Source organism: Cebus imitator, unplaced genomic scaffold, assembly GCF_001604975.1.
Source record: "Cebus imitator isolate Cc_AM_T3 unplaced genomic scaffold, Cebus_imitator-1.0 Scaffold79, whole genome shotgun sequence".
Classification (NCBI taxonomy): domain Eukaryota; kingdom Metazoa; phylum Chordata; class Mammalia; order Primates; family Cebidae; genus Cebus; species Cebus imitator.
Window position 1 is genome coordinate 1,112,725 of NW_016107394.1, and position 10,768 is coordinate 1,123,492.

The 10,768-nt window shown below is 42.4% G+C and overlaps 1 protein-coding gene across 3 annotated transcripts in view; it reads left to right on the top strand.

Annotated features, from left to right (window-relative positions):
- Positions 1–458: 458 nt before the first annotated feature.
- The window catches only part of TRIM21 (tripartite motif containing 21), a 16,326-nt gene continuing 6,016 nt past the window's right edge, over positions 459–10,768 (top strand). The window contains exons 1-6 of one of the 3 annotated variants that reach the window (XM_017532848.2): positions 495–541; positions 673–773; positions 2,827–2,892; positions 3,799–4,257; positions 4,536–4,631; positions 5,742–5,972. In XM_017532848.2, the coding sequence (XP_017388337.1) occupies positions 3,850–4,257; positions 4,536–4,631; positions 5,742–5,972 (735 nt within the window). In that variant the 5' untranslated portion in view covers positions 495–541; positions 673–773; positions 2,827–2,892; positions 3,799–3,849. Of the gene's footprint in view, positions 542–672; positions 774–2,826; positions 2,893–3,798; positions 4,258–4,535; positions 4,632–5,741; positions 5,973–10,768 lie in introns of all 3 variants that reach the window. The other 2 variants (XM_037740063.1, XM_017532847.2) reach the window with 2 other exon arrangements.

The following is a 10,768-nucleotide window of genomic DNA, read 5'->3' on the forward strand; positions in this document are numbered from 1 at the left end:
TTCTCACCAGTCACTGGTTGGATACTTACCTTTGGGTCATGCGAAATAAATCACTCACCTGATGTTAAAAAATAATAGTCACATGAAATGAATTAGCTTCTGGAAGTAAGAAGCAGATGACGGCACATGAGGGAGAGCACCAGCCACTCTTCTCTGCATCCAACCCTCCTTAAAAGCAGCTTCCAGACTTGGACACGTCATCTAGGTGTGGGGTGATAACCAGTGTCAAAGAAAGCAGCCCGGACTCCCCCATCTTGTAGATATTTCACTAAATCAGATAATGAAGACATGGGAGGGGGCGCGCACCCAGGACCACGGGCTACTGGGCTTTCACTACTTCCCAGTCTCAGAGAAGCCTCCCCTAGGCCCTCTGACTTCTCTCCTCCCACGTCTCTTCCTTCTCAGCCGCATTTCTCCACACACCCTTTCAAGGCTCCGCTCCGCCCACTGCTCCTCCCTCCCCTTTCCTCTCAGACTCAGCTCTGAGCGGAAACTGAAAGTGAAATAGGGAGCTGGCTACCGGGTCGAGTCCCCTGTAAAGGTGAGTGAACCTCAGTAGATCAAGGAACCCCTGCCCTCCTAGGAGACCTCTCCCCCTGCCCCAGGGTTGCAGAGCTCCTTCCAACTAGTCTCCATCCTTGAGCCGGTCCCATTTGCCCCTTCTCCCACCAGGGATCCCTCAATCCAAGCCCCTCTGTGCTTCCGACGCTGGCCTCCTAACCTGGAACGACGCTGGGGTGTGGACGCGACTGCTTCGGAGTTACCCAGAAGGGGTAGGGTGCGGCTGCCCCGTACTTGGGAGGAGGCTGGGGTGTGGACATGACTGTGGAGTTACCCAGAAGGGGGAGGGGTCTGGCTGCCCCCCACTTGGGAGGAGGCTGTGGTGTGGACATGACTGTGGAGTTACCCAGAACGGGGAGGGGTCTGGCTGCCCCCGACTTGGGAGGAGGCTGGGGTGTGGACATGACTGTGGAGTTACCCAGAAGGGGAAGGGGCCCGGCTGCCCCGACGCTGGCACCTGAGCTGGGATGAGAGCTGGGTGCAGCTGAGAGAGTCAGCAGCACTACAGCTTAGCCAGGAGCATAGGGAAGCCCAGTGTGAGGGAGATCTGCAATTCTGGAGACTCCCAGGTCCAAAAGTCCTCTAGAGGTGAGAGGGGCAGGCTGCTTAGGATGTTCAACCAGAAATGTATAGGCCTTCAAAATTACTCTTTGTCATAGAAGAAGTGATGTCAGGAACTAAACTAAGTTTGGAGCAGCTGAAAGAAGAGCCCAGGGAGTGCTGCCCACAGTTCCTGTTGCTCTGTGTTAATATATACATATATACATGCTCATGTACATACATATACACCTTCATACATATACATACATATATACACCTGACTTTTGCCAATATTAGAATGATTAATTAAGATGTATTCAAAGCATGTAGTATCTCTGGCACATAGAAGTTACATGGTAAAAAGTAGCTATTTTATGACTAGTTTCTCAGCAACATGGAGGCCTGCTGGTACCAGAGAAGATGAATGGGCACTGAGGGTTTAAGCAGGAATGGACATGATAAAAGAACTGTCAGCTTTATGAGGTTCTTGCTAATTTTTACTCCCTCTTTTAGGGACTCAGTTTCTCCTTCTGTCTCAGTGGATCAATGGGCCAAACAATGGAGGAGTTCTTGTTATTCAGAAGAATAAACTTATTCAACAAACTGTTTGTCCATGCAAAAGTAATTACTGTTTTTGCCATTAATTTTATGCTTTTTTTTTTTTTTTTGAGATGGAGTCTCCCTCTGTTGCCTGGGCTGGAGTGCAATGGTACCAACTCAGGTCACTGCAACTTCTGCCTCCCAGGTTCAAGCAATTCTCCTGCCTCAGCCTCCTGAGTCACTGGGATTACAGGCGCCCACTACCACTCCCAGCTATTTTTTATATTTTTAGTAAAGACAGAGTTTCACCACATTGGTCAGGCTGGTCTCGAACTCCTGACCTCAGGTGATCGACCCACCTCGACCTCCCAAAGTGCTGGGATTACAGGTGTGAGCCACCATTTTTATTTTTTTATTTTCCTTTGCATCATTTTGTTTTTCTTCTCTTTTTAATTTTTCTGGGCACATAGTAGGTATATTTATGGGCTACATGGAATATTTTGATACAGGTATACAATGTGTAATAATCACATCAGGGTAAATGGGGCATCTAGCACCTCAAGCATTGATCATCCGTGATAAACTATGCAATTATACTCTTTCAAATGTACAATTAAATTATTGGCTATAGTCACCTGTTATGCTATCAAATACTAGATCTAATTCACTCTATTTTTGTGCCCATTAACCATCCCACTTTCCCCCCAACACACCCTCCCTACTACTCTTCCCAGCATCTGGTAACCACCTTTCTATTATCTAACTCCATGAGTTCAATTGTTTTGATTTTTACCGCTTACAAATGAGAACATACAATGTTTGTCTTTCTGTGCCTGGCTTATTCCACTTAACATAATGACCTCCAGTTCCATTCATGTTGTTGTGAATGACAGGATCTCATATTTTATGGCTGAATAGTACTCCATTTTGTATATGTACCAGATTTTATTTATCCATGTATCTGTTGATGGACACTTAGGTTGCCGCCAAATCTTGGCTATTGTGAAACATGCTGCAATAAACATGAGTGTGCAGATATCACTTTGATACACGGATTTCCTTTCTTTGGGGTATACACCTAGCAGTGGAATTGCTGGATCATATGGTAACTCTATTTTCAGTTTTTTGAAGAACCTCCAAACTGTTCTCTGTAGTGATTGTACTAATTTACATTTCCACCAACAGCGTACGAGGGTTCCCTTTTCTCCATTTGTTATAGGCTGTTGTTGGATAAAAGACATTTTAACTGAGGTAAGATATCTCATTGTAGTTTTGATTTGCATTTTACTGATAATCAGTGATGTTGAACAACTGTTCATATGCCTGTTTGTCATTTGTCTTTTGAGAAATATCTATTCAGATCTTTTGTCCATTTTTGAACCAGATTATTTTTTTCCTATACAGTTTGAGCTCCTTACATATTCTGATTATTAATCCCTTGTCAGATAGATAGTTTGCAAATATTTACTCCCATTCCGTGGGTTGTCTCTTCACTTTGTGGATTGTTTTCTGTGCTGTGCAGCAGCTTTTCAATTTGATGTGATCCTATTTGTCCAATTTTGCTTTGGTTGCCTATGCTTGTGGGATATTTAAATGAAATATTTGCCCAGTCCAAAGTCCTGCAGAGTTTCCCGAATGTTTTCTTATAGTCCTTTCATAATTTGAGGTCTTAGATTTAAGTCTTTAATCCATTTTGATTTTTGTATACGGTGAGATAGGGGTATAGTTTCATTCTTCTGCATGTGGATATCCAGTTTTCCCAGCAGCATTTATTGAAGAGACTGTCCTATCCTCACTGTCTGTTCTTGACACCTTTGTTGAAAGTGAGCTCACTGTGGATGTCTGGATTTGTTTCTGGGTTTTTTACTCTGTTTTATTGGTCTATGTGTCTGTTTTTATGCCAGTACCATGCTGTTTGGGTTACTTCGGCTCTATAGTATAATTTGAAGTAAGGTAATGTGATTCCTCCAATTTTGTTCTTTTTGCTCAGGATAGCTTTGGCTATTCTGGGTCTTTTGTGATTCCATGTAAATTTTAAGATTGTTTTTTCCTATTTTTGTGAAGAATGCCATTGGTATTTTGATAGGGATTATGTTGACTTTTTGTTTTTCTTACACAGACTTTCTCATGTTCTCTTTTCCCTTTCTTCTCTACCAGGCAGCCCCCACAAAGGTCTCCACACTGCTGCTTAACAGGAAGGGCACAGCTATGGCTTCAGCAGCACGCTTGACAATGATGTGGGAGGAGGTCACGTGCCCTATCTGCCTGGACCCCTTCGTGGAGCCTGTGAGCATCGAATGTGGCCACAGCTTCTGCCAGGAATGCATCTCTGAGGTTGGGAGAAATGGGGGTGGTGTCTGTCCTGTGTGCCGGCAGCGCTTTCTGCTCAAGAACCTCCGCCCCAACCGACAGCTAGCCAACATGGTGGACAACCTTAGAGAAATCAGCCAGGATACCAAAGAGGGCACACAGGGAGAACTGTGTGCAGTGCATGGAGAGAGACTTCACCTGTTCTGTGAGAAAGATGGGAAGGCCCTTTGCTGGGTGTGTGCCCAATCACGGAAACACCGTGACCACTCCATGGTCCCTCTTGAGGAGGCTGCACAGGAGTACCAGGTGAGGCCTTAGTGACACAAACAGGAGGAAAGAAGATGGGCCCTGATGAGTGCTTTCTTTTCAGATTGGGTAATGGGAAGGGAACACCTCTGTATTGGAGGAGTTAGAGAAAGGAGGGATTTACCTCTCTCCATGTCTAATGTAGGAGGAGAATTATAAGCTAAACCCAACCTTCTCATTCCCCAGGAGTGGGAGATATGCATGAGAAAATGCTCAAAGATTACCCCCACCCTATTACTTGGTCTGTATAGAGACTAAGATGCTGTCTTTCTCTGCAGGAGAAGCTCCAGGTGGCATTAGGGGAACTGAGAAGAAAGCAGGAGTTGGCTGAGAAGTTGGAAGTGGACATTGGAATGAGGAGAGCAGACTGGAAGGCAAGAATAACATACTTATGGGGATCTTAGCCTGGAAGGCTGGACAGGGTCCAGGGTCCTTGACTCACAGCCTTAACCATAGCTGTACCTGTCTAAGGAGTGATAGAGTTGGTCCATCTCTCCAGAAACCATCTGCCCTCTAGATTTCCAGATAGAGGGGAATAAAAATGATGCAGGTTCAAAGGAGAGCTCCCCATCAGGCCTGAGGATCAAGAATCATGGAAGAAGGTGCTGAGAGGATCTAGCTATACCCTAAAGTTTCAAGCTCCTCTAAGTCCAGTCTCAGAGGTGTGATGGCATCATCACCTGGGCGTCTGAGACAAATATCCTAGGAGAAAAACCCAACTGCTAGCTAAGCCTTTCAGGAAGTGACAAGGGCTGTGAGGAATAAACTTAAGGAAGCCATCAAGGCCTGAAATAGGAATACCCATTAGACCAGGTGGTTACTTGACCACATCCAGATCTCTGGTCCAAAATATAATGAAGAATCAATGTTTGTTCTGCACTGATGATTTCCTAGGAGAGGTGGGACATGTCAGGGATGAGAGGGGAGGGGAAGGAGCCCATCCCCAGTAGATCCCAGAAGAGGAACATTTGGGATTGAGGTAGGATGTTAGTCGGGTTGTGGTGACAAAACAGATCCTCGTGTGTCATCCAGTGACCTTCCAGTTACTAAATGGAGAGGAAAGGCAAAGAATGTCCACAGCCTCCCCTTTCCCAGGACTTAGAGGTGGTGGCATGAGCCTGGCTTTGTGAGGTTGTAGGAGGTGGGAACAAGTGTTTTTTTCTCAGTAACTCACTGAGACATGAAGACACAGTGGCACATTTGAGTGCTAACTGGGTTTGAAGGAGAGGTTGAAAAAAGTTCTTGATGCCATATATTCATGTAGCTGTGGTTGTGGGCCAGCTACAGTGTGCCCTCACCAAGTCCATTCCCCTCACTGTACCAGAAAACCTCACCTACCTACCTCATAAGCAAAACCGTGTGTGTGTATGTATGTGTTCCGCCAGAGTGGAGTCTCTAGGGGTTAGGAATAGGTACCAATACCTCCATTCCCAAAGCTTGGGCGATGTTCATAAAAACCATCTCTCTTTCCCTTGACACTAAAGAGAAAGGTGGAAACACAGAAATCTAGGATTCACGCAGCGTTTGTGCAGCAAAAAAACTTCCTGGTTGAAGAAGAACAGAGGCAGCTGCAGGAGCTGGAGAAGGATGAGAGGGAACAGCTGAGAATCCTGGGGGAGAAAGAGGCTGAGCTGGCCCAGCAGAGCCAGGCCCTGCAAGAGCTCATCTCAGAGTTGGAGCGAAGGCGCCACGGCTCAGCACTGGAACTGCTGCAGGTGAGACAGGGAGGAGTTCCCTTCTTTTTATTATACTTTAAGTTCTGGGATACGTGTGCAGAATGTGCAGGCGTGTTACATAGGTATACACATGCTATGGTGGTTGGCTGCATCCATCACCCCATCATTAGGTATTTCTCCTAATGCTATCAGGGAGGGGTTCCCTTCTAAGATTGAGGGAATAACTGAAAAAGGCCAGAGCTATCTGGAACTTCCATTTGAACAAATGGACACCTGGTTCCTGGAATGTTCTTAAAGTGGAATTCAAACCCATGAATAGTTTGGGTTCAAGGCACAAATGGTGCAGATTTAGGAGGAAATATTCCATTCAGCAGTTAACAGAAATGGCTGTACCTGGTACCTGCTTTCCCAACACACTCAGTGTGAGACCTTGAGAGTTCCTTTATTGTTGTGAGTATTCATTTTCTCATATGTTAAATGAGCATAATAATAGTACATATCTCAAAGGATTTTTTATAAGCATTAAATGATTAGATCCACTAAGCCTCTTAGATGAGTGTCTGCCCATGGATAAGTTTTAATAAATGTAGTATAACTAAAAACACCAAACTGAAAATTCAGGCAGAGCAGCCAAGCCCTACCCCTGCAACCAGTTCTCTCTGTAACGCTTGGTTGAGGGGTTTTCCAATCCCAGACATAATTTCTCTGTGAAACGAGAGAGGAAGTGGACTAAATAACAAGGGTTCCCGAACATCTAGTCATAAATGCATCTTTATACTTTCCGCTATTTCTGTGACCTACCTAAGTGATTTTAACATGTTATTTTTCTTTAAATCATCTCTTTGAGTAAATTTAGTTTAAAAGAAAATTTGTCTAAAGAAATAGCCAAAAAATCATGTATAGGCATGTTACAGATATTTTTCTAATTTATTTTAAAGCAATCATAATATTAACTGCAAATTCTTAAATAGCTCATATTAGCTGCCAGGCATTTAAGTAGGTGCTATTTTCTACATTTCATAGGTGAGAAAACTAAGGTGCAGAGACATTAAAAGATTTCGTGAGGAACCAAAGCTAAATAGTTTGACAGTGTTGACCCAAATAGTAAGAAGTAAAGATGAAAATAAGCACAGGACTTTTAAAAAGTTCAGTGCATGTTGTCCTTAGAATCATCTTGCACCAGTGATGTGTTCACCTCACTGTAGGAAACTATAGACTAGATGGTGTCACAAGTCCCTCCTGCTCTAACATGCTTTTTTTTCTCTTAAAGTTCTGGGGCACATGTGCAGAATGTGCAGGTTACATAGGTATACAAGTGTCATGGTGGTTTACTGTACCTGTCAACTCATTATCTACATTAGGTACTTCTCCTAATGTTCTCCCTGCCCTACCCCCGCCCCCACCCCCCCAGCAGGCCCTGGTGTGTGATGTTTCCCTCCCTGTGTTCATGTGTTCTCATTGTTCAGCTCCCACTTATGAGTGAGAACATAATGGTGTTCGGTTTTCTGTTCTTGTGTCAGTTTGCTGAGAATGATGGTCTCCAGCTTCATCCATGTCCCTGCAAAGGATGTGAACGCATCCTTTTTTATGGCTGCATAGTAGTCCATGGTGTATATGTGCCACATTTTCTTTATTCAGTCTACCATTCATGGGCATTTGGGTTGGTTCAAAGTCTTTACTATTGTGAACAGTGCCACAATAAACATATGTGTGCATGTATCTTTATAATAAAATGATTTATAATCCTTTGGGTATATACCCAGTAATGGGATGGCTGAGTCAAATGGTATTTCTATTTCTAGATCTTTGAGGAATCACCACATTGTCTTCCAAATGGTTGAACTAATTTACACTCCTATCAACAGTGTAAAAGCATTCTTATTTCCCCACATCCTCTCCAGCATCTGTTGTTTCCTGACTTTTTAATGATCGTATTTCTAACAGGTGTGAGATGGTATCTCAGTGTGGTTTTGAATTCCACTTCTCTAATGACTATTGATGATGAGCTTTTTTTCATGTTTGCTGGCTGCATAAATGTCTTTTGAGTAGAGTCTGTTCATATGCTTCGCCCACTTTTTGATGGGGTTGCTTTTTTTTTGTAAATTTAAGTTCTTTCTAGATTCTGGATATTAGCCCTTTGTCAGATGGATAGATTGCAAAAAATTTCTCCTATAGGTTACCTGTTCACTCTCATGATAGTTTCTTTTACTGTGCAGAAGTTCTTGTCTATTTTGGCTTTTGTTGCCATTGCTTTTGGTGTTTTAATCATAAATTCTTTGCCCATGCCTATGTACTGATGGTATTACCTAGGCTTTCTTCTAGGGTTTTTAGGGTTTTAGGCCTCACATTTAAATCTGTAATCCATCTTGAGTTAATTTTTGTATAAAGTGCAAGGAAGGGATCCAGTTTCAGCTTTCTGCCTATGGCTAGCCAGTTTTCCCAACACCATTTATTAAATAGGGAATCCTTCCCCCATTGCTTGTTTTTGTCAGGTTTGTCAAAGATCAGATGGTTGTAGATGTGTGGCATTATTTCTGAGGCCTACGTTCTAGTCCATTGATCTATATATCTGTTTTGGTACCAGTACAATGCTATTTTGGTTACTGTAGCCTTGTAGTATAAGGCCAAGTAGCATGATGCCTCCAGCTTTTTGTTTTTGCTAGGATTGTCTTGGCTATCTGGGCTCTTTTTTGGTTCCATATGAAATTTAAAGTAGTTTTTCTAATTCTGTGAAGAAAGTTAATGGTAGCTTGATGGGGATAGCATTGAATCTATAAATTACTTTGGGCAGTATGGCCATTTTCGCAATACTGATTCTTCCTATCCATGAGCATGGAAAGTTTTTCTGTATGTTTGTGTCTGTTCTTATTTCCTTGAGCAGTGGCTTATAGTTCTCCCTGAAGAGGTCCTTCACATTCCTTGTATGTTGTATTCCTAGGTATTTTATTCTCTTTGTAGCAATTGGGAAGGAGAGTTCACTCATGATTTGGCTCTCTGTCTGGTACTGGTGTATAGGAGTGCTTGAGTTTTGCACATTGATTTTGTATCCTGAGACTTTGCTGAAGTTGCTAATCAGCTTAAGGAGATTCTGGGCTGAGATGATGGGGTTTTCTAAATATACAGTCATGTCATCTGCAAACAGAGACAATTGGACTTCCTCTTTCCCTAACTGAATACCCTTTATTTCCTTGTCTGGCCTGATTGCCCTCGCCAGAACTTCCAATACTGTGTTGAAAAGGAGTGTTGAGAGAGGCCATCCTTGTCTTGAGCCAGTTTTCAAAGGGAATGCTTTCTGTCTTTGCCCATTCAGTGTGATATTGGCTGTGGGTTTGTCATAAATAGCTTATTGTTGTGAGATACGTTCCATCAGTACCTAGTTTATTGAGAGTTTTTAGCATGAAGGGCTGTTGAATTTTGTCAAAGGCCTTTTCTGCATCTATTGAGGTAATCGTGGTTTTTGTCACTGGTTCTGTTTATGTAATGGGTTACATTTATTGATTTGCATATGTTGAACCAGACTTGGATCCCAGGGATGAAGCCAGCTTGATCGTGGTGGATAAGCTTTTTGATGTGCTGCAGGATATGGTTTGCCAGTATTTTATTGAGGATTTTTGCATTAATGTTCATCAGGGATATCAGCCTGAAATTTTCTTTTTTGTTGTGTCTCTGCCAGGTTTTGGTATCAGGATGATGCTGGCCTCATAAAATAAGTTAGGGAGAATTTCCTTATTTTATATTGTTTGGAATAGTTTCAGACGGAATGGTACCAGCTCCTCTTTGTACCTCTGTAAAATTTGGCTGTGAATCCATCTGGGCCTGGACTTTTTTTTGGGTCATAGGCAATTAATTCCTGCCTCAATTTCAGAGTTTGTTATTGGTCTGTTTAGGGATTCGACTTCTTCCTGCTTTAGTCTTGGGAGGGTGTATGTGTCCAGGAATTTATCCATTTTTCTAGATTTTTTTAGTTTTTTTGCATAGAGGTGTTCATAGTATTCTCTGGTGGTAGTTTGTATTTCTCTGGGATTGGTGATGATATCCCTTTTATCATTTTTTTGGCATCTATTTGATTCTACTCTCTTTACTTATTAGCCTGGCTAGCAGTCATCTATCTTGTTGATACTTTCAAAAAACCAGCTCCTGGATTCATTGATTTTTTTGAAGGGTTTTTTCTGTCTCCATCTCATTCAGTTCTGCTCTGATCTTAGTTATTTCTGGTGTTTAGCTAGCTTTTGAAATGTTTGCTCTTGCTTCTCTAGTTCTTTTAATCATGCTGTTAGGGTGTCAATTTTAGCTCTTCCCTGCTTTCTCTTGTGGGCATTTAGTGCTATAAATTTCCCTCTACACACTGCTTTAAATGTGTTTCAGAGATTCTGGCATGTCATGTCTTTGTTCTCATTGGTTTCAAAGAACATCTTTCTTAATTTCGTTATTTACCTAGTAGCATTCAGGAGCAGGTTGTTCAGTTTCCATGTAGTTCTGCAGTTTTGAGTGAGTTTCTTAATCCTGAGTTCTAATTTGATTGCACTGAGATCAAAGAGACTGTTATGATTTCCATTCTTTTGCATTTGCTGAGAAGTGTTTTACTTCCAATTATATGGTCAATTTTAGGAAAAGTATGATTTGGTGCTGAGAAGAATGTATATTCTATTGATTTGGGATAGAGAGTTCTTTAGATGTCTGTTAGGTCCACTCGGTCCAGAGGTTAGCTCAAGTCCTACATATCCTTGTTAATTTTCTGTCTCGTTGATCTAACATTGACAATGGGGTGTTAAAGCCTCCCACTATTATTGTGTGGGAGTCTAAAGCCCTTTTTAGGTCATTAAGAACTTGCTTTA